The sequence below is a fragment of the Haemaphysalis longicornis genome, unplaced genomic scaffold (genome assembly GCF_048455015.1).
Source record: "Haemaphysalis longicornis isolate Haplotype H1 unplaced genomic scaffold, Haemaphysalis longicornis Haplotype H1 scaffold_12, whole genome shotgun sequence".
Lineage (NCBI taxonomy): Eukaryota > Metazoa > Arthropoda > Arachnida > Ixodida > Ixodidae > Haemaphysalis > Haemaphysalis longicornis.
This window is the reverse complement of record NW_027526225.1, coordinates 111,808,178-111,832,431: the sequence shown is the minus strand read 5'-3', so window position 1 is coordinate 111,832,431 and position 24,254 is coordinate 111,808,178. Positions and strand designations below refer to the sequence as shown.

General features: G+C 48.6%; 1 protein-coding gene across 3 annotated transcripts in view; it reads right to left on the bottom strand.

Annotated features, from left to right (window-relative positions):
- Window positions 1-24,254, bottom strand: part of LOC144163267 (receptor-type tyrosine-protein phosphatase T-like) — a 197,181-nt gene that overhangs the window by 91,250 nt on the left and 81,677 nt on the right. For 2 of the 3 annotated variants that reach the window (XR_013320874.1, XM_077694146.1), the window contains exons 2-6: window positions 13,802-13,877; window positions 6,480-6,552; window positions 4,633-4,775; window positions 2,739-2,806; window positions 2,456-2,614 (exon numbers count right to left, since the gene is read on the bottom strand). Coding sequence is in view for 2 of the 3 variants with exons in the window: in XM_077694146.1 (XP_077550272.1) it covers window positions 2,456-2,614; window positions 2,739-2,806; window positions 4,633-4,775; window positions 6,480-6,552; window positions 13,802-13,877 (519 nt within the window). In the remaining variant the exon portion in view is untranslated. Of the gene's footprint in view, window positions 1-2,455; window positions 2,615-2,738; window positions 2,807-4,632; window positions 4,776-6,479; window positions 6,553-13,801; window positions 13,878-17,700; window positions 17,895-24,254 lie in introns of those variants that run through there. The other variant, XM_077694147.1, reaches the window with a different exon arrangement.

Genomic DNA, 24,254 nt, shown 5'->3' with positions numbered 1-24,254 from the left:
CAACGGTGTGTAATCATCTACCTCTGTATTGAGGAACGCATTAAGGAGCACCTGTTTATGTGTGGTGAATGTGTATCTAGTGTTGACATACTCGATCTTTACATCAGTTACAGTGAAAGATGGATTAAGACTCATTTTTAAAGCAAAGCATTTCACCTCTACCAGCCAACAACTCCTTCGTGGCGTGCGGGTCACGATACTCCGAACGCGGATGAGGAGCGGGAGGGGGCGTTCAGTCCCGTAGCACAGTGCAGATGGCAGGGCGATATGACGCTATTACCCAGCGTTCTCCGCGCGCAGCTGCCTGCTGCCACTGGGAGGTGTGTTGGAGGGACGGCCTTTTTGTCGTCTGCTTTAACGGAGGTTGTTTTTGGCCTGTTCTGGCATGCTTCGCGTCCATTGCGCACTTCTTTCGCACGGCTTGATTAACTTGTTCGACAGCACCTCCTGGGTAACCCGGACCAGACGGAACTAAGTGTTCGTATGGCAAAGATACGTTAAGGATTGGTTTGCAGGGCGGGAAAACAAAATGTAGAGACCACATACAGACATCTGGGAGCTAGAGAAACGCTACACTTTGCGCAATGCTTGCCACGAATAGGACTGCGCTTTCTAAATTGATTCGGTTGTGCTTTAACAAGTATTACAAAATGCGAAATAAGCAACTGATCTGATAAGTAGCGATTATAAAAGTTCCCTCAGCTTTCTCGCCACTCTCAAGCTTACTAAAGTAACTAGTTTAAATCGGTATAAATGGAAACCAGTGAGCTCACATGCCGAATTGTTTCGGTGTCCGTGCCTGTGTCGCGCGTTGGTGCAGCCCCTAGCTAGCACATCAGGATGGCTAGTTTCCGTGGTCTCACCCTTCGAAAGGCGCTCCTCTCCGTTTTCTGCCGACGCACGGCCGAGCTACAGCGGCGTCGTCGTCCGCCGCTCTTGCCCGGCCATGTGCCGACGCTCCTGCGCTCGGGACGCCGTCCCCGTGAATTCCAGGTAACGGCTGCACAATCTCTGGTTTCGTTCTTTGTAGAGCCACGTGTGTGAATTCAAGTGACGTCACACGGGCAATCGTTGTGGGTGACGTTTATAGCTTGTCTTTCCAACCACCTTCACAGCGTGGATTGGAGCCAATTTCTTTTTAAGGCGATAGACTCAAGCGCCAAATCGTGCAAAAACCGGTGTAGTCCAGTACAAAAAATGGCTGCTGCTTTGAAGAGTAGAGTGAACAAAAAACAGATTTGAGTTCGCATGGGGTATGAAACCTGGTTTCCAGAGTATGAACCGAGGGCGCTACCACCGTGGTATCTCAGCACATTGCCAGCCGTGGAACGAGCGCGTGCCGGGCTGGCCTTAGTTCTTCAGTATACACCATTTTCGAAACTCCGCGTCAGAATCGAGGCAGTGTGAGCCTCCCAGCTCCGTTGAAGATGAGGGGCCGGTGTATGTGAGCGGCGCCTAAGGAACAGAAACTGGACTTTGCTAGACACTTACGCAATAACAGAGTTTCAGAAAATAAAGCTTGCTCTTCAAAATAGAAAACATAAATGAGGTAATGGCCGCCCAAGTTTTCACGGGTTTTTTTTTTCTTTTCGCTACTTTCGGCAGCAGCCACAAGCCCTTGAGTACTACTTCAACTTTCTGCCGACAGATGACTGGCTTGTGAACCTGCCCCGTGCTTGCCCCTGTTTGCCGCAGCACAGGGGGGCCAACCAGGACTTGGTTTTGATATGTGGGGCCTATAGAGCGTTTCGCAACTGGTGTACATTGAGTTGCTCTGGCGCTGGAGTCATATCACATGACAGGGGAACGTGACAATAGGTGAAAAAAACAGGCGCACTCCAGCCATGGAGAAGTGCAATTCTGAGGAACCTGTTGCAAGAAGTGTTGCAGTCTGCCTGTGGAAGCAAGTTGAGCCAAAAGACAAAGAAACGAAAGCGAAGAATGAGATACGACGAGGAGGTAGCAGTGATACGTTTCACTAGGCTTTTGCCTTGAAAGCATCACGCAGCAGATTTATGTGCCCCGGGGAGTTTTTTATGTTTATTTGTAGCTGCAGCACCAATGAATGCTTTGTAGTATCATAAAGTCGGTTCACAAGCTCCTCGGTGTGATTGCGCTACCAGGCGAAAAAGTAATGAACAGATACTTCACGAAATTAGTTTATATTATAGGGCTTAACGTGCCGATCTACACTATCGAGAGCTACGAACCGTGTTGCAGTAGAGGTCTTCTGGTTGATTTATACCACCTGGGGATCTCTGACGAGCGCCCAAATCTTAACACGAGCATTTTCATTTTTCGCCTCCATAAGAAAAGTAGTGAAGACGGCCGTGATCAATTCCATGTCCTCTAACTCAGCGGCACAACGCCTTAGCCACTGTGCCACCGCAGTGGGTACGAAATGAAGTTTATTTCAATTTAATCATGCCGCACCACACACCGAAGTATCACTCACCATCATACATGTTGGTTCCTGTGTATGGCAAAAAACTATTCTCGTATCGAGAGAAATGAATCTTGCGCCCCGGCGGACCAAAGCAGACCTGCTTGTGGTTCACATCCTGAGGACCATGACGGTAGTTCACATGAACCGACGTCAAGTCCAGCACTGGTTCTGTTAGCAAAGAAAAAGACAATCCCATGCAGAAGTCATAAAGTTATAGAAGCATACCGGACACCCACAACATTAACACACAAAGTTCAATTCATAAATATATTACGTTGAAAAGTTGACTCACCTTCAATGCGTGGGCTAATAAAGCGGAACCATCCGTCATCTGTTCGCCAATTCAATGTTTGTCCATGGCTAAACCAGAGAATCGAAATAGCTTTTTATCACTACAGTTGGCAATCCAAACTCAAATCATCGCTAGGAGCTGTCGCATATATACCTAATGAAACCGCAGAATGAGATGCACGAAATGTACTGTGAACCGCTTCAAAATTTTATAACTCTGGTCGATTACCACCAACCTCCGTTTTAAATGTGTCATTATCAATTTTCAACCATGAGCACTCAGTGGAGATCATCCACTATCAATAGGTCAAGAGGCTCACAGTTAAACCTCCATAGTATCTCGATGTTCGTATCTCAACTTTGCCTGTGAACTTCCTAAAATGACTACTATACTCGGTGACAACTTAAGAACGGCACCAGAAGTTGCCGCTGTGCCTTATCACCGTAGCCGGATGTTTCTCCGCGCGGCGCAAGTAGGGCGTTACTGGGAATATTTTGAACATGGTGTGAGCTGTTCCCGTGATTTTTTGGACTTAATATGCTTATAAACGACTCCAGTGACGACAAACAAACTGCGTGAGACAAGGCAGACGATATCACGCATTCATTGCAAACCCCTTTCAAAACGCGCGCGCGCACTGACATCACGGGTCCGGCGCTTTGGCGGAGTGATACACTACATGAAGTGGTGCCGTTCTTAAGTTGTAACCGAGTATAAAACAACGACCCCAGCTGCACAAAATAGATGCAATTTCTTGCGAGTGGCTCAGCATGTCACAAACACTGCCCACTCACAACGCATGCCCACAATAAGTTTCCGCAAATTTCTTTTCGCAATCCCTATGCAATGAGCCTAGTGGTAAAGTGGGTGGTGGTGATGATGATAATGATGGTGATGATGACGACGGCCGACAGACTGGTTGAGACAATGGAGGGTATTCTTTCCTCCATTGTTCAGGCAGTGCAGATGTATGATACCAAGACCAGCCCAGGACATATCTAACCTCACCTAACCTAACTTAACCTTCCAGACGACTGCCATCAGAGCGTTGAAAGTGCAGGGGGTTGAGCCCCGAGTGGTAATTTGACTTTGATAGGCCTGTAGAATGTCAGTTCACATTAGGAGAAATAATTGGTTGTGGCTAAAAATATTTTTACACTACAACTGTCATTTTTGCAATGCTCACTTGCTCAAAAGCAAGCATAAAAACTGGGCTGGCTGATTTGCTAGTATTCTTATCTTAACAGCACGACATGGATGGGACAATAAGGATCTCTGTATATACACGTTGTTTTCCAAAATAAAACTAGCTGACAGTCAGTCCTAGTTTGTCTTCGGTTACTAACCCCTCTTGTTCCGTTCAAATCGTGATGTTTAGTCAACAATGCCCACTTGATGTTGAACAGAAAAACAACTTTTATGTTTGATCTTCTTTGCTTACTTTGTTAAATTTCTGATATAAGCGCACCTTGCTCGTGTGCTCACCTTTTTTGCTATGTTCCCAAACAATCCTAATTTATAATGCAAGACTGCCTGTTTCATCTATTAAAACATATTTCTTTAGCTTCAATTTGATGTGTGGGATATTAACTTCGAACCCAACAATTTCCGCAAAAACAAAGTAAAAGTACCAAAACCCATAGAAAATTGGAATTTTTTCATGGCATGGAAAGAGTTAAGCTAAAGGAAAATTACGGAGGTACGGGTTTTTTTTTGTAAGATCTGCTTTCAGTGCTAACACAAGACTGCACGCAAACCAGAAAGAATTTGTTTCTTCACAAAAAGATGAGCACATTGCCATTTCAGCCTGAAGATTTAGAAGCAGTTGTGGAGGACTTGTGTTTTCATAACCAGCACAAAGCAATGCATATGATTGGCACAGAAGTCAATTTACCTGAGTGACCTCAACTGGTCACGCCAAGATCCCCGAAAATCTGCGAATCCATCTATTGTGCGCTTGAATCCGATGGTGAGTGTGCTCGCATTCCATGGAGACAGCCGCAGGTCGTGTGACGCGGCCGCACATATTTGGGAGTCCTGCGGGGACCGAGACACACCTTTAGATCGCGACAATTATTCTCAAAATTCGATTTTCTGCGCTCCGCATATCCGCACTTAAATTATTTGGGCTGGACCAGACCTAACACAGGTTTTATTTATTTAAAGCACCATTGGGGGCCTTGCGTCAAGTAATCAACTATCGTTTGCATGCTCCTCCTTTAAGATACATGCAGATAAACTGCTTCTTGCTGTCACTGCTGCAGCATTTGAGAAAGAATCAGAGGTGCAAAGAGGGGGTGAAACATACAATGATACAGAAGAATTACTAGGCCTTTTTAAAAAAGATGCACTCTCTCTTTCCCCAAAACATAAAATGGCTGCTAGAGCACACGTAAAGCAAGACCACACAAAAAGAGAACAAACGAGATAAATAAAGTTAAGTTACTTGGTACCACGGAGCAAGAACAAGAAATGGGGGGAAACCCTGATTCCTTGGGCGGCCCGATAACGTCGTAAGTGCTTGGTTAAAGTTAAGACAGCGGCATCTGTGGCGCGAGCAGAAACTGCTTGCGCAATCGGCATTTCCCTGCACAGCCGCGGAATGAATTGTGTCCGTTATTATTTCGACCATCAGATGCCACCATCCCCTCCATTGTCGCAGCGTACCAAGCTTCGTAGTCACCGTTGGTTCTTATTATGACGTTATCTTGCACTTGCACGCGCCAGCGGCAATGGACCGTTTCTCCTTCTATATGTTCTTGCTCCTTGATGGTACTGAATGGGAAAATGGCGGCGCGAGATTTTAAACAGATTGATTGATTGATTGATTGATTGATTGATTGATTGATTGATTGATTGATTGATTGATTGATTGATTGATTGATTGATTGATTGATTGATTGATTGATTGATTGATTGATTGATTGATTGATCGATTGATTGTAGTGTTTAAAGCGCCGACGCAGCGCAGGTGATGAGGGGCGTCGTAATGGAGGGCTCCGGATTATTTTTGAGCACCTGGCCATCTCTAACATGCACCGACAACTCGTACACACTGCCGTTTTTACTTTTCGCCTCCATCAGAAAAGCGGCCCCCGCGGCCGGGAAATGGACCCGCGACCTTGTGCTCAGCAGCATAACGCCTTAGCCGCTGAGCCACCGCGGCGGGTTGAAAACTTATTGTCCGGGCTTAAACAGACTGCAGAACCACGGCACTGAAATCCTAACACAGAATTTGTATAAACGCAGCCATGCTGTTATCATTTAGAGAATTGCGAGAAATTTTTGCAGAAACTTTTTATTCGGTATATATATATTGTTGCTTAACAATTCTGCAATAAAATATTTCGGTTGAAGACGGTCCATGCCAGTTTGAATGGTTAGTAGTTATATTGTTCCCGGAAAATATACCGTTTCTTGTTTTTAGGCCCCTGGTCCCAGTTGCATGAAACTATCCCTAAAATAACTTCGTCGTGTTGGCACCCATTTAGAATTTTGTTAGTTCATAACCAGCCTAGAGCTTTTCTTTGCTGGTTTTATATTCGCTAGCCCTTGCTCTCACGTCTGTCATTTGAACAATGTTGAAGTAATAACATTGGTAATACCACGTGTACCTCGATACCATGTACAATTGTCATGCCCACAACTTGAACAAAAATTCTGGGCTCCGAATTTGAAATGAAAATTTTATTCGACAATGTTCCCACCATGCACACGTTTAAAGGGTAACGCGTAACTCACATGGGTGTATTTTTCAGTGCCCCACAACTTGACTTGCACATCTGGTGTAGGACAATTGGCCGGGCATTTCACCCTAGCAAGAGAAAAGGTGAGCGAAAATATGTGCACCGCCAACACTGGAGTCGCCTCTTACAGCAAATAAGCTTCACTGAGAGTCAGGAGCGCGACATTGGCTGAACTGACGTGACGTCAAGCAAACAAAACAAAATTAAATGCGTGGCAGTCATTTAATTATATTAGAAAAAAAATCACAAAATGCTCCACACCCCCTTAGCTTACACAAGGTGTAGGAAAGAATCTGTATCAAAAACAAAAGAATACTAATTTGCATTCCCCTTAATCGTAACCCCCGAATGCATATATTCCCGGGGTATTCGGACGGAGTGCCATAACCAGACAATTGAGTCTTCAACCATGGGGGTGAGAGCTAGCGTCACTAAATAAAGGCTTTTAGAGTATCGGCACTCTTTTCTCTTCGTTATGTGCCGCCAGGATTTTCATTGTTCGGTCGGCCCCATGTAATATTTGTTTACATATGGGCGCAGCCATTTTGTTTCTTGGCGCCTCCAGTCTCTCTCTCTCGGTCTCTCTTTGCTGCGCCGACGCTAGAGCGGCCGGTCGCAGTGTCCCCGTCACAACCGGCGGCGGTTTCGTTGGGAGAGATGGCAACACTGCAAGCCAGAAACAAAATGGCTCCCAGACGCTTCCGGGTGCAGGAAGTGGCGTTACACTTAAGCGTAGATTTAGTGACGCTAGTGAGAGCTTTAAGTTCTGAACAACTACATTGTCCTTCTAGCATTGAACTCCGGAAGGATCAGTATAAGTTCTACCGACACATCATGCAGGCAATGTGCCGCCGGCGAATGTTTTAATACTGCGGGAGCGTCTACCGGCGGGTGAGTCAGCGCTTTGTCACGGTAGATCGCGGCGAAATGAGCGAGGGTAGACGGCATACGCAGAGCTATCCCACCAGTACAACGTGAAGAGACTTCCAAGTAAAAATATATTTGTGATAAATATTGTACTATGAGCCATAAAGTTGCATACTAATATATACTAGAGGGAAATCTGTCGCTGCAGTGGCGGGCCGCCGTGGGCGGCGCCATTGCCGTTATAGCGACGTTCCTCGCCTACGTGGCTTAGCTAGCCATATGGCTTTTTTTTTGTCTCGAAGCCAAAATCAACAAAAAAGAATAACATTTTTTTCTTGTTCATCGTGCATGAACCTTCTACATAATCACTGACAAATTAACCTTTCTGGGGGTTCAATTTTATAACAACAAAACAAATTTGATGAACCTTCTACAGTAATAGTGTCGGTTTTTCGCACCCAGAGCCAACTTTTCAGCCTGTTCATGAGCCATGCCAAGGAAAGTGAAACGTGCCTGCCCGGTACATAACGGAACACTCGCCGAAGCGCGGCTCCCCTAGACAGTGGCGTCAGATTTCCCTCTCTATGCTATACTCTATGCTATGAACGGCTCGTTCGAAGGCCTCGGGCGCTGGTATGGTGGCGCCACTGAATTTGAACCACTGGCGCCCCTGCCGATCCTCGCCGCATATTTTGCTCGCCCCGGGCTACGCAGGTCAGCGTACCGCTTGCGCAGGGCCAGCGTGACTGCGCGAAGCGGGCCGTGCGTGAACTGTTCTGGTGTTTGCATTAAATACGAAGCCTTGAGAATACTAAAAAATAAAGACTACTTCACCCGCGGAAAAAAAAAAGAAATGCTAGAAGCCAGCAACCACAACTTCGCCATCAACGAAGAAATTCAGACCGAAACTGGGCCGTCCATATAGCCATGGAACTTGTTGTGATTGAAATGAATAGTTTAAAATACAAGAGCGGCTGGGGGCACGTGAAAAATATGGAATATAAATTTTAAAGCACCAGCATTATTGCCAATACCACGAAGCACAATCTGTGGGATGCCTTGCATTTGCACAGTAACACACAATGGGAGATTGAAGTTAACGCGTTTAGTCGTAATAGTGTAAGTGTAGACCATTTGTCGAACGAAATGAGAAGACATAAAGTAAAAAAGAATTGAAATGAACTTGCTAAATCTAAAAATATACCTTGTCCGCAACAATCCCACGATTAATAAAACTAAATTATTAAAAAACCGAAATACAACCCGAACAACACAAAAAATTTTAAAACGCAAAAAACGCTGAACTCCTTGCATTTGCACAAAAGGGCATAATAAGCGAAGTCAACACATTTGTCGTATAATAGCGCAAATGTCTGTTATTGGTATAAGAAAACTAAAAATATCAATAGAGTTAGAAATTAACTAATGATACAAAAAGAAACCCGCTTTGCCGCACTCAGCTGTTTATTGATTCCTAAATAACATAAAACAAAAACAGCAGGCAAGCAGGAACACTAAAAAATCAGAAAAGCGCTAATCTGGCTGCAGTTAGAAGCCTCAAGATCAACAGAAGCAGCGTAGGAATCCATGCACAGCAGACGCACAGTTCTCTAAATTTCACAAATTTTGTTGATATTTCACATACATAATCCTTCGTTCTCATTCTGTACTTGTCGGCAAACCAAACGCTCGTTTTCCTTGGCAGCTAAAATGGCAGCTTCCAGGACGAAGAAGTTGAAAAGGTCTATTGGGAGCTCAGGTGGGGGACGGTCACGCGTTCAACGCACCAGAACACTGTCGCCGGAGCGCCTCACCATCTCTCACACCCTTCAAGAAGCGCGCAGCATGCCTGGGCGGTACGGTAAAACCAGCGCCTTGTTTCCCACGCCACCACCACATAAAATACCGTCGCAACCTTAAATGGAGAAATATTCCTAACTGGAGCTGCGGCCGTTTGAATCAATGCAAGAAGTAAGGAAATCAGTGCACGGGGGTGACACCGAGACAGCGCGAAACGTACCGCGTTATCAACGCCGCTGTCCGCACCTGTCCAACAGTAGGATGGTGGCATTCTTGGCGCGAATTGAGATTGTTTTCAAGCACTGTCTTAGCTCTCGCTTTAAAACAGCAAAAAAAAAACGGTGCGTTTTCTTTCGTCGTGCGGCCTGCTTTGGGTCTGCGGTTGTAGGAGGCGTCAACAGCGCAGTCCGGAATTTCGAAGCGAAAACAATTCTGGCTGCTCCTTACGACAAAGCATTTACAAACCCACGAATCACGCAGGAAAAAACACCGTCCACACCAACGTCCTTGCCAACACCCCGCCAAAAACCACGTTTCGCGTCGGGAAACACGCTGCCCGCGCGGCGGAGTCCAACCGCACATATGGCGTCGGCGCCGCCGCGTGGTCGGAAGCTCAGTGAATACACCCGATATGAAACCTGGAAGTTCAGGGGAAACGACCAAGGCAGTGACAATGAAGTGAGAGAATCAGAGACAACGACCTCGAAAAAGAGGATGGACGCGAAGAAGGCCGTAGATATCTGCAGGATCGGGAAGCAGGAGATCACAAGGGAAAAATTCTTCGATTATACCAAAAGGAATGCATTACTTTTTGAAGCCCGGGCGGGTTTCCCGTGGACAAAAACGCTTATGCACGAGCCGGTACAGGAAGAACTGTGCGCAGGCTGCGGCAGGGAGCCAGAAGCCATGCGACATAGTGTAACCGAGTGCAAAGATATCCGTCCATTTTTCCGTGAGGGAGCCATCTAGCTTCCGGAAGCCCTTGGCTTTAAGGTTACCGGAAAAGTGAATTGGACAGCATTAGAGGTTAGGAAAAGAAGGTTAGAATAGGAAAAGAGCCGAGAACAATCTGTGATGGAGGGCGCCATCCAGCTTCCGGAAGCTGGATAGCTCCCCCGAGGTCATCGAAGTGAGGGATACCGCCAGAGCCTGTGATCTATATTTCTACTTTCGCCACAATCCGGGCAGTCCAGTTCAAAGGTGTCCGTGTAGAAGCTGAGAGTGGATAGAGTAGGATAAGACCTGGGGCGGTATTCTCGTAACTGTCCCTTTTGAAAACGCCCCTTTTGCGTCCCTTTTATCGTGACGCACTTCCGGTTAAGCAGTGGGCCTTTGATTCAAATACCGTAACTGTTCTTGCAAACTCATTTTAAAGAACTGAAACCGTATCAGAGTATCTTTTATGTGTTTATTGTTCCACGAGCGAACCGAAAATAAGACGACGAAAAATCGTCTGCTCCAAATCGTCTGCTCCGAGTAGCCACGGCTCATAGCTCCGCCATGCATGCATGGCGTTACATCCGGCTGTTCGCTTTTAGCCAATCAGGGCTCGCTCAAAAGGGACACTTCTGAAAGGGACGCAAAAGGGACAAAACTCGAGAATACCGCCCCTGATCTGCAACATTCCGAGCGTGGCTGCCTGAGGCCTGGAGAGTTTCTCGTGCGGAAGAGGAAGCGTTCGCCTGCCCAGCATATAGTGCTGAATAATTTCGTTGAACGTGAATAAAGTGTCTCTGAAGACCTCCCAACCAATCCCCGAGGAACCGCCTCCGTCCGACCCGGCGCGGTAGGTTATCTCGCGCGCGCGGGGGTGGGCGACCTCGTTGAGGTTAGTTACGCAGGATCAGTGCGACCCTACGTGAGCGAGGTCGAAAAATACTTGCATGTGGTAACAAAGCTTGATCACCTGATATGAGCGTTCATAAACTTCACTGTACGCGATAAGTATTAGTTCCCCAGTATAAAATCGCAACAGGAATACCGCAAAAAACTAACAAGAATTCCTGCCGTACAACAAAAAAACTTTGCTGGGACAACAGAAGTCCTGTTGTTACGACAAAGCCCTCTGTTGTTACGACAAACATTTCTGTCGTAACGACAAAGTCAATTTTCTCAACGACAAACATTTCTGTGGTCAAACCAGAACTGGCATTTACGCTACTCTTCACAATGGGCAATAAAATTCAAACCATGTGCAACTTCTGATGGAACATCAAAATCACGACGAGTCAGGAATTCGGCATGACGGAACGTCAAAATCAGGACAGGAATACAACACACGACAGAACATCAGAATCAGGACATGACAAGAATACGACAGTACAACACGCGAAAATACAGCGAACTACAGAAAATTTTCTTGCCTTTTTTGACTGGGTCTCGATTTGCGCGCGATCGCGCCTAACGTTAATAGCCACGCATTTGCGATTTTTTTCGTCCACTGTGTGCGCTATATAGCAGTTTCAACATGTTTGTTTCCATAGCTGCAAGTTAGCACATACCGAACAGGCAACTGATAAAGAGGAACAGGTGCACAAATGCAGACCAAAGTGCACAAAGTCAGCCGACAATTATAATGCTGAGCGCTGCAGATTTTTCATCACACGTCGAAACATAAAGAAGCGGTAAAGGAGTAATATGCAACTTCCACACCCATGCAGAATTACTTCGATTTACGGCCCTTCATAATCACAATATAGTGGGCCCACTACCAACCATTTTACCTAACGCCGGAAAGGAAAGTTTTGAAAACGAGCTCTCCGTTTGGTGACTCTTTTCGTGAGGCATATTCTTTGGTTTACAAGTGTTGAGAGATTAATAACGTGTGTTGTGTTTGAACGATTCGCGTGTATGTGCAATTCTAGTATTCTGATTGTTTTAACTGATGTTGTTGGATGAGGAACTATGGGTATCTGATGTTGTTTAATCAGGAGTGAAATCTGTGGTGGTGTTTTCTCTTTCTTTTTTGGGCGGCAGCAGGAGTAATTCTGACTTGCAAGGTGAGCAGGTTTATCCTGCTTCGTTTGCAGCTTTATTATGCGATGTTACAGGCCTTGGCTTTTTATTTTGTTGTCCTAAGAAAGTACGCGGAAAAAGAAGACAAAAAAACTAAAGCCATTGTACAGCTTTATTTAGACGAAACACGGGAACAGGAAATTAGGCGACGAACGCCAAGCAAAACAGCGCTCAAAGAACCTTTCTGTGCAATTTTTTGTGGCTAAGTAGCCTCTGAACGTTAGCACACCCTACCTACTTGAACAACAATCCCCCATTCATAGCAACACTCCAGAAATTAAAGCCGTTCCACTCATTCTGAAACTGTTGGAAGTGCAGAGCAGTGATTCGCCATAATGGGCTGCAGCGCCGTTATCCGCTCACTGCTGCATTTCAAATTTCCCGCCTTGGCAGTGCTCGCTCACCCCTTTCCTGAAACTGTGCCAGCGGGAGTTCTGTTCTTTTTGCGCTTGCTTTAATTTCGTATGCTGGAACTGTTTTGCGACATTTCGAACACGCCATTCTTTTCTCGCGTGGCTGGAGCCTTTCTGGGTCGTTTCGAACGAGCCATTTCTGTCTTGCGTGTCCGCTTTTTTCGCTAACTATCGTAAACACCAACCCAACGAGCGTTCCTAACTAAATGAACGCGGGGGCTGCCAGTTGTATACACAGATTTTGCCTGAAATGTGCCCGCAGTTTTCTTTCCGCTAAATAACGGAGAGATGTATAAGAAGAGCCAGCGGTTAACGAGGTCTGAACAGTTATGACTATTTAAACCACGACGTTTTAGAAGCCTAACCGTGACTCCCTGACCCCGGTACAGAAGGCTCTCCTTGGGTCCGTTATCTCGCTGCGCCACCTGATTCTGGCGGCCGCATCGACCGTTAGCGAGCTAACTAAAACGACAAGGTGAGCCCATAAAGTGCTCCTCACTTAAAAACTGTCAAATTCACCCATCCAGCCGCGCCGGTGCTCACTTATGCGCACGGGCACCAGCGAAGGTCCCGGCGAGAAAGGCGTTCTATAAGGCCAGCTATGCCAACTGACGTCACGCCCGCCGACATGGCCGCGCCCACGGCGCCTCACTGTAAATTGGCTGCGACACATGGAGGAATGAATACCTTTGCTTTCATCAATGCTGCGACACCTTATACTCGAGAACGGAAGTTTCTTTTGCGTCTCATCACCGCGGCCGGTTATTACTCCGAAAAAAGTTCCTTACTGCGAGTATTTTGAACGTGACACGAGTCGTTCCCGTCATTTCTCCCACTTAACCTGCTTATAAATTTCTGCAGCGACGACAAAAAGTAGGCATGAAAAAAAAAAACACACGATGTCACGCAGTAAGTCACTATCGTTTCAAAACGCGCGCGCGCCTTCACATCCGAGTCCGTCGCTTCGGCAGAGTAATACACTACATGAGCTATTGCCGTTCTTAACTTGTACCCGTGTATAGAGAAGAACAGCGTGCAGAGAAAGCTGGACGGAGAAACACTCAATTGCCCAATAGGAAGTTACGGCCCAAATTGTCTTATTTTTCGCCTCTATCAGAGACCCATCCTACAAGTGTTAAAATGTATCCCGCGACAAACTGCCTATAGGTCCCACACCATGTAAGCTTCTTTGATTGAAGACGAGTAACAAACAGGTGCTTACCAGCAAACGTGGCCGACGACACATCCGGAACTTACTGCGTCGGTTTGGCAGTCAATTCTTTTCGCTTTGTACTGGGCTGAGACAAAAGGAACAGACAAAATAGGTTAGTGTAAATAGGAAATAAGTTAAGTCGCCCGTGGAGAGAGAGAGTGGCGTATGGGCTGACGTAAAGAGTAGAATGCCATTGCCTTTCATGAGGGTACATGCCTCTCATAACGAACCATGTACCCTTTCAATGTTCATTGGGGATATATGATGTGCCATGCAAACCTTTGAAAAGGGTCCCATTAATGTGAAATTAACACTTATGTTCCTTCTCGTTCTATTAGCACAGATAACACAATACACGCATTGATCATGAAGAACGTGTACAATAGTATACCTTTATCTCATAAACCACGGACCGCCATACATTTAGATCGTTCGTATAGATGGGCTTACGTAGTGCGCGAAAATACGTCGCGTGGACTCGTTCTTCGTTTTCGAGTGGTCTTTGAAGGATTTTCAAACGATTGGACGCACTTTAAAGGGGTACTGACAGGAAATTTTGAAGGCGAGATAACTTTGGAGATAGAGTGGTGTGAACACAAATGCATCATCTGAAAAATATCGGCGGCGAATAGAGCCTAAAGCATATTTAAAATCAATTTTAAAATGTGCGCAACGCATCCGAGCAGACAGCGGAGGACCTCGCGCAATCGACATTCCCAGGATTTCGAGCAAATAAACAACATCCAAACACGTCACGAGTTTGTGCTGGCCGCTTTCGCACTGCCGACATTTTTCGCCGGCTCGCCGCCCCAATCGGAGGGCGGAGCTTCTGCTCTCGAGCAACGAACGATCCGATCGTTGGCGGCGGAGGCGCCGGGATTTCGTTGGCTCATCGGGGAGCTGGCCGCGCCCTAAATTCTACAGCGGTTCCAGGCACTCTATTTTTATTGCTTTTTATTACACTGGACGCGAAAACGCACCGGGGACACGAAAAGCGCAGTGAACCAGCCGCACGGTCGCTGCGCAGGTGTCGGCCACGGCCGCGAGTTGCGCAGATCGGAGCAGGTAGCCCGAGCGATAGCTTGTTAGAGCTTCACGAAATGCAACTTAAGTCTCAAACAAGGCAGCACATATGAGAAATGAGTTAAATATGCGATGCCGGGTTGTATTAAAAATTGTCATTTGCACCGCTTACTGGAGCGGCAATGCAATATCTTCCGCAGTGTTAAGCCGAACCGATCTGTAGGCGGACATGTAGGAAGACGGGCTGGCTGCTCCCAGCGCGCGTATACCCACCGTCTCCAGAGTCGCGCGTCGTTCTCTAGCCGCGGCAGCAATTTGCACCCACGGCGTCTACGTCACGTGCTCGGTCACTTTTTAATTAAGCGGCTGTTGAGATCAGTACGTAGGGGCACTCACAGAAACTGCCGGCGACGCGGATTCGACAGTGCTACGGCAGCTCTGTGATAACCCTCCGACGGTCACGTGGGCAGCTTTGTTTATCCAAATTCTTTACTTCGCGGCACCCGCTTGAAACCGAAACTGCAACTGGCCGCATTTAAAAACTTCTGTAATTAAACAACCGTCGCACGCTAAAGGAAATGAGGTTTCCACACTTGATAAGCAGGTCATTAGCTACTTGTCGCAACAAAAAAAAAATCAAGATACTAAATTTTTGTGTCAGTGCCTTTTTAAGCGAAGGTTGGACGCACTTGTAGCTTTCGCGTTTCTCTCAACTTTCCTTGGGAAGGGTTGGTAACTTTCCGGAAGATTTCTAACCTTTGTATTCCTTGGTTTCTAAAGCCAGAGACGGGCGCACCTTTTCTTTGTGAACCTATAGTAATTGTTTCGAATCTCCCTCCGCCCTCTGTAACGCATTTGATTAAACACCTTAAAATAAACGCTGCCGACTACTGAATGTGCTGTTGCGCAGTGTGTTCGGGCTTTGCGGCCCACACGAGTATTTTGAAATAAGCCAGTGGAGTGACTTGCATTTCACCCTCTAGCGTTTACAGGGACCTTGAACCCTTCAGAACTGGTGCGGTGGCCAAGGGCGCCGGTTCGAGTCCCGGCCGCGGAGGACTCTTTTCTGACGGAGGCGAAAAGCGAAAACGCCCGTGTGTTCGAGATTTCTCCGCGCGATAAAGAACCCCCCAGGTGGTCAAAATTAATCCGGAGCCCTCCGCTACGGCTTGCCTTATCGCCTGTATAGCCCCGGTGCGTTAAACATCATAGTAAATCAATCTCTGGGCAATATATTTTGGGCACCACGGGAACAACTTCCCCACATCACACTGGCCAAACTGGCCGTTCTAGCCAAAGCTGTGACCTTCACGTCCTGTGCAAGGTGCCAAGACACCTGCATCGATTGTCAACGGCTGCCGCGGCCACCACAGGACGTGTGAGTAGCAACTGCCGAGCACACAACTTTTCTAAGCCCTTTTTGGCCAAAAAGGGTGTATACGTGAAAAAAGGCTGTTGGGAGGCTATTACACCCTTTTCCTTCTATTTTAACACCCTTTTCGTAGCTATACACCCTTGCTGTCGAAAAAAAGGGTATTAAACTACTTCAACACTCTTTCTTCTTTTAGGGTGTTGAACGGGTGCTGAAACGGTTTTCAGCTTTTATTTGATTAACGCCATTCATGCATGTATCGTTGCCCTGTGAAGTACAAGATATCCCTCATACCTTCCTCTCCACCTGGTAAGAAACATTCAAACCCGAAAAATGATTGTTTGTCTGCAATGATCGCTCGTTTCCATATACGGTGCTCCTCATGGCCCAAGTTTAGCTTTGGCACGTGAAACATCAGTTTGAACTTTTAAAATTAAAAAAGGCTGTATTTATGTGGCGAAAAGAGTGTTGACCGACTGCAACACGCTTGGCTTTCTTTAGGGTGTTGAAAGGATGTGAAATAGGTGTTCAGTTGCAAAAAGAAAAAAACAGTAGAGCTGGGAGTTGACCTAGTTTTTTCCGGTGTTGCTAAGTTCTGGTACGTGTTGCTGGGCTTTGCCAAGTTTTGTTAGCTTTTGCGACGTTCTTGCTAGGCTAGGGGTGGGGCCAAGTTTAGCCGGATTTTACAAGGCTGTTCCAGTGTGTCCCCCACACTGACAGCAGATCCAAGGAGGAAACAAGCTAGATAAACCCGCATCTCTGCTGTTTCCCTGCAGCCTTGCACCACCGGCGTAAGCTGCGGGCAATTTTTTTGCGTTTTAGAATTCCAAAAATACTAGTACCTTCGAAATGGTATAGTAAGAGGTGCAGATAAGCATGCGCCCCTGGTGCTCACACTAGAACAGGCTCGAAATCCGGCTTCACTGTTATAACACCCTATTTGCCGTGGTGCACCCTTTACAGCCGGCGCAGTTCTTATTGGGATTTTTCGCTAACGCCACCGAAACTAGCTCAAGCTTAAACATCATTACTAGTAATAAATTATGCCAATCGATATTGTTTTAAACATCGTGAGGTGCGAAAGATCCCCTCGCTTGCAGAAAATGTACCGTCCACCCATGTAAATGGGTATAAAATACCTCCAAAGTTGGAGGTGCCTTCGACCCTTTCTCACAGTTGGCAGTCTTTTCTCACACCATTTTTCTTACACCCTTTATATTTGCACCCTTTTGGGAAGAAGGGTGTTGAAATAATGAACACCCTTCATGAAGAGTGTTGAAATGATGGGATTATTTGTTTGGTGATGCATGAAATTCTAGGACTTTTTGAACATAATAACTACCTCGCGATTAAAAAGTTCTTGCAAATCCACATGCTGATTTGTATATGCTCACATTAAAATGCATAACTGCAAAATTAGCACTAAAGTATCTCTGTTTTTTTTTTGCGACAAGCCCAGCGTCTCTAACGGAGGACTTTCCTCCGATATTTCTTCCGATTCGTCGATTCTTACCGGCATATCGTCCTTCCACCCAGAGGAGTACAGCAGCAGACATCAGGTAAGCACCCCATGGTGAAACATGCGTGTGACGCATGGGGACCGATTAGCGGGCAATCCTCCCGTCACCCTGCAGCCGCGTAGTCGAACTCAGCAGCACGCACGTACACATCGAGCGCAGCAGCAGGGACTCCGCGATTGCCAGTGTGCACGCGCACGCGCCAGTTTCCGGGGCAGATCGTCGTCCCGGCCTCGCGTGCGGATGTTGTCGCCGGGAGGAACCGCTGGGCCCCAGCCGCTGTCTTCGCCGGAAGACATCCGGGAAGCGCCGCCTGCCACTCAACCCCTCCCCAAGCACCGTGCAGAGATTTTCAAATGCGATTATCTTTCGAGGGCTAGCTAAGCGCGAAAGTTTTGGCATGTCTGTATAAAGGCATTTCACTGTAACACAATTACGGGGGCTGCTTAGAACATCTCAAGGATGTGAATGCCAAAGCCTGCCTAGTTGACCTGCTGTTGAACTTTCTGGCTTGTCTAGTGCTCGGAGCCTCGGAGATGGTGTGTGGGGACCCGTGCCATCCCCCAGGAACCTCGCGTGCTTCACTGTTTGTGCGGAACGACGAGCAGCACGCAGAACTGGACACCAGTGCGGTGACGAAGGTGGTGCAGGAGTGCGCGGCAGTGACGTTGCAGCTCAGTGCGGGTGGTGCAAACATTACAGTGTGCAGTGTGTACGTGTGCCCAGGACACCACTGGGAGAGAGGGAGAGAAGGAGAGAGAAAAAAACTTTTATCCCCCCAAGGGCTAATGCGGAGGAGGGGTGGGGATCGAGGGAGGAAGGTTCCCGGTGACTTTGGCAGCCCAAGCGATGATGGCTTTCCGCATCGCCGAACCCGAGCGGTCCAACGCCCTCGCCCAGTGCTCACCGTCTCCATAGGGGGGAATGCGTTGTGGGGACATTGCCAGAGGAGGTGATCCATGGCTTGGACCGCCCCACACGCGGATCAGTGGGGTGAGGAGTACAGAACGACGTACATGCCGTGCAGGCGGGAGAGGCTAGGAAGGGTGTACCGTGTACGTCTACACTTAGCGCCATAGGCGTTCGTCGGCGTGGGGGAGCGCCGGGTGTGCAGGGGGGAGTAGACAACAGGAGAGGCGGTAATGAGACGTAATCTCGTGAAAGGAAAGGAGCCGATATCGAGCTGACAGGGCTCGTTCCCTCATTCCCTCCCACACCCATGTGGGCTGCGGTTCACACGACCTCGGAGGGGAGTCAGGGGTATTTTGAAGAAGGATTTTGAGTGCAAAGGGAAAAATGCGACCCCGGGCGAAATTTCGAATGTTCAAGAGGACTGATTTCGGCGAGTTGGTGAACGCACAGCACAGCGAATGGCATCGGAACAACTTCAGACCGACTCTACTAACAAGACAGCAAGCGACGGCACTTAAGGGAAGGGTTGTACTTCTGTGAGATGCGTTACTACCCAACCGGCATCCTGAATACCTTGGTCCTGGCCCGAAGTTTTGCGGTGAGCCGGTTTTCAATCCTCTGGAGATGGTGGCCCTCTCCAGGCTCGTCTCCGAGACGGGTTCCAGAAGAGGATCGTCCCCGCTGCATCTCTTAGTGCATTGACATGCTTGTCCGAACCGGTGAAAAGCGGGAACACCGCCTTGGTGTTGAAAAAATAGTCGAGTATGCAGTTGAAAACAGGCTACACATACTTACGGGAGACAACGAAGACTGTTTTGTGGTTGCGCCGGAAAGTGTTTTCTCTGAAAAAGCCCTGATGGCGATTAAAAAGAATTTTAAACCTATTGACGTAAAGGCCAACAAGGTAAAAGAGCGCGCTGTGTATTTGTTAAGTGGTCACTATCCTTGATTTATTGATTGTATGGTTTAACGCGCCGACACAAGGCAGGCGATGAGGCGCGCCGTAGTGGAGGGCTGCGGATTAATTTTGACCACCTGGGGATCTTTAACCTACGCCGAAATCTCGTACACACGGGCGTTTTGGCTTTAGAAGACAAAATCCTGAACAATTAGCCGAGTCAGTAAAGAAAGCAAAAGGTCTCCACTTGGAGCCATTTTTGAGGTAAAACGTATAAGTCCGAAACCCCTTTCCGCACAATAGTTACGGAAAGACATACTTGACAGTTGGCGGCGTACTCATTTTTAGGGCAGCAGCTCCGGTCCCTGCACCTGAATGACCCGTGTTTAATACCAAATTCAGATGCCCTAATGAAGTAGCTTGAATCGTCGAACCCTGGAACATGCAAAGCTATGAGCATTGATGTACAAGATTTGTTCTACACGATCCCTCACGGTGAATTAATGAAATCAGTAAAACTTTATATCCCTGAAGAGAACGACGAAGTAGGTTTCATTCAAAAATGAGGTGTGTCAGTCAACAGTTTTATGAAGATCCTAAAATTCTGTCTGAAATCAACATTTATCGAGTGGCAAAATGAATTTTGCGTTCAAAAACGAGGGGTGTGTATTGGCTCAAATGTGGTTCCTATGGTTAGTAATATATCCCTAGCCCCGTACGGGGCACCTTGAGCAATCTTGGTGACGGTACTGGCGATACCGCGGACCCCGAGCCCCCAAACATAAGCTGGATCCAACCGTGGCGATGTGTTTATAGGTGGAGGGTTAGAAACCACGAACGGTGGCCGTCGGAGCCCAGGTCAAGCTCCGGAGGATGGGCTCCGTGTCTGTTCTCCAGGCAGGGAGCTCCGGGACCTCTTTGACTACCAGGGTAAGGTCAAAGAAGAAAGTTGTCGCGAAATTCATGTCCCTCCTTGACGGGTTTTCTTGCCGCTCGCCATTTCTTGCCGCTCGCCGAGAGGAGCCGTACCGCGAAGCGAAGGAATGTTCTCGCCGCCATTGTCGCACCCGGGTCGGCTGGCCATGTGTTTCGGGGAGAGAGGTGGGCGAGAGTGCCGCGGCCTACTGAAGGCTGCGCCCCGGGAATTCTCGGAAGACGCGCGGCCCGGTGGACGGTGTGCGTGGTGCAGCGCGGGGTTTCCGGAGAGAATGGGCTGAGAACTGGTGGTGGCCGGACGTACGGCCGGGACGCGGCGTCAGCCTTGAGGGCTGTGCTGGGGAGGCCGAGCGACGACGGCGGTGAACTTCGGGCCCCCGAAGATTCCTCAAGGAGGCGACAGTGCGCGGCCGGAGTTCACCCAAATTGCGTCGCTGATCAGCGGCGCCCCACCACAGACGACCGACAGCCTCCGTCACCCCGGCGAGACCATCAGCCGGACCGCAGCTAAGATGTTCTCCCCTTCTCCACCTTTCCTCGGACTCTTCCTATTCATCTTCTGTGTTGTATTTCCCTATGCGGACTGCACGGGCTTCTTATCCGCCTCCTTCAGTGCACCACGCTGTATGTGTTTCTAGCGGGCCTATTGTTAGCAGTTGGGGGAAGCCCCCAACCCCGCCTATTGTACACTCTACTGTCCCCTTCATTTATTGTCGCCTCCTCCTCGGGCTCGTAACGGCGTGTACCTTTTCTTTCATTGTGATTAATGTACTTCGTGTCGGTGTCTTGGCAGCTCTGACCCCAACGGGGTGTCAACTGCAGTGTGTATTAACTCGTCAACCCTCCTGTCTGTCTGTTTCGAATTTCCTGTGAATGTGAAGTAAACGCCCGTTGTTTCGAAACTGTTTTCCCGTGCCCCGTCTCGTGCCTCACGCCAGCGGCCAATCAGGCGTGGACCTATCGCCGGTTAGCAGGTCCGAACCACATCCTATATTTGTATCCAGGGGGGAGTTGTTTGTCGCTCCTCCCATCCGAGGCATCGGCCCCTAAATTACCTCGCACAATTCTGTGACAAACTGGCGTCCACGGCAGGACCGCTAACCACGATTGGCCCAGGGCGTGAGGCATAGGTTAGCACGAAATAAGTGTTATCTCTGCGGCAGGCAGAATGAGAGGTTTGGAGCGTCTAGTCGCTCTTCGTAAAGATGCGCATCGAAGGGAGCGCTCTTCAGGAATTATTTTTTTAGAGAAGAGAGAGGAAAGAGCGCGAGGGCACCAACGGGAAGACGAGAGAGAGAGAGGGAGCGCGAGTCGCTTGAGTTGGAGATCGCGGTACACGATAAGGTTCGGCCGCCACGACATATGGTAGAGAAAGAGAGAAGGGGTGGAATTCCTGCGCTCGAGGAGCGAGACTGGTGGTAACGGGAGCGCTCTTTCGATGGATTGAAGCGGCTTCTTTCCGGGGCACCTGTTTTATGGAATTCCCGCGCTCGAGGAGCGAGACTGGTGGTATCGGGGGTAACGGAGGCGCTCTTTCGATGGACTGAGGCGGCTTCTTTCCGGGGCACCTGGTTTGCAGGTTGCCGGCTCCGACCAACCCTTGATGCTTTGCACACATGCCTCCGACAAGTGGAGGCGGGGTGATGTTACTGCAGTGAAAAGGCGCCGCGTTCCACCCTGGGAGAATCTACGAATCGGAAGTTGTTTCCGAGGGAACGGGCGTAGTCAGCAATAGAGGAGTGTCGCCTCCGGGCGCTGAAATTCTTCAGCTCTTACATGTACGGGAGGACCTATTGAAATATGAGACGTGTTTGGCTGTATTACCGGGAAGCTATATGTGGGTGTATGGTTCAGCGTGCCCCGTGCCGGCCTTATGTGGTTTAGTTTCTGTCAGGTTTCTGGTCGTACTTTGGGGTTCTTTTTGTTATGTCTTTAGCACGCATACTCATGGGTGTAGGTATTGATGTATGAATAGTGTCTTTTTTGTCTCAACGTGATGTAGTTATGCAGGTGTGTGCGAATATTTGTATTTTTGGTGCACCGTTTCTTTGTATTATATGCATGTGTTGTACTTCTGAGGGTCGCGCATTTTTGTCTAGGCCGGGTACTTGGTGTGATGATTTTTTTTGTGTGTGTGTACCCGAATTTCGCTTTGTATATTTGGAATGTTAATAGGGATAACATTCTTGATGGGGGGGCGGTGTCGCGAAATTCATGTCCCTCCTTGACGGGTTTTCTTGCCGCTCGCCATTTCTTGCCGCTCGCCGAGAGGAGCCGTACCGCGAAGCGAAGGAATGTTCTCGCCGCCATTGTCGCACCCGGGTCGGCTGGCCATGTGTTTCGGGGAGAGAGGTGGGCGAGAGTGCCGCGGCCTACTGAAGGCTGCGCCCCGGGAATTCTCGGAAGACGCGCGGCCCGGTGGACGGTGTGCGTGGTGCAGCGCGGGGTTTCCGGAGAGAATGGGCTGAGAACTGGTGGTGGCCGGACGTACGGCCGGGACGCGGCGTCGGCCTTGAGGGCTGTGCTGGGGAGGCCGAGCGACGACGGCGGTGAACTTCGGGCCCCCGAAGATTCCTCAAGGAGGCGACAGTGCGCGGCCGGAGTTCACCCAAATTGCGTCGCTGATCAGCGGCGCCCCACCACAGACGACCGACAGCCTCCGTCACCCCGGCGAGACCATCAGCCGGACCGCAGCTAAGATGTTCTCCCCTTCTCCACCTTTCCTCGGACTCTTCCTATTCATCTTCTGTGTTGTATTTCCCTATGCGGACTGCACGGGCTTCTTATCCGCCTCCTTCAGTGCACCACGCTGTATGTGTTTCTAGCGGGCCTATTGTTAGCAGTTGGGGGAAGCCCCCAACCCCGCCTATTGTACACTCTACTGTCCCCTTTATTTATTGTCGCCTCCTCCTCGGGCTCGTAACGGCGTGTACCTTTTCTTTCATTGTGATTAATGTACTTCGTGTCGGTGTCTTGGCAGCTCTGACCCCAACGGGGTGTCAACTGCAGTGTGTATTAACTCGTCAACCCTCCTGTCTGTCTGTTTCGAATTTCCTGTGAATGTGAAGTAAACGCCCGTTGTTTTGAAACTGTTTTCCCGTGTCCCGTCTCGTGCCTCACGCCAGCGGCCAATCAGGCGTGGACCTATCGCCGGTTAGCAGGTCCGAACCACATCCTATATTTGTATCCAGGGGGGAGTTGTTTGTCGCTCCTCCCATCCGAGGCATCGGCCCCTAAATTACCTCGCACAATTCTGTGACAAAAGTACCCCCGTCTCCCTGCTTTCCAATGTATCATATGGCATTTTCCAACCCCACCCCCCCCCCAAACGTGATCGGCCCCCGAAAAGGGGCCGCACAGAAGCTTCATTCCCACCCTTGCCAACAATTGCATCCGCGCTTCTTGATTGTTGAATCTCTTGACAAGTCAAATCCTATCTCCTCCCAGTCAGTGTTCCTTATCACCAAATTCCTTGAAGGCATCCTTGGCAAGTCTTTCCAAGCCAAGAAACTGAGAACCGGCGAAGTTCTGGTCGAGGTGAACACTCGCCAGCAAGCCACAAGCCTCCTTACCCAGAATCGCATGGCAGATCTGGACATTTTTACCTACACCCAAGAGAGAGAGTGAGAGAGAAAATAAACATATTTATTATTTCCTAGTAAAGAGTCTTTAGAGTGGCCTCCTCATTCCAGGAGTCCATTGGCACGAGCCGCATCTTCTGCCCTCTCCACCATTGCGCTGGACGTCGAGCGAAGAGCTGGTCAAGGCGCTCTCCCAAAGCTCATAAGTGTGGAAGGGATTGGG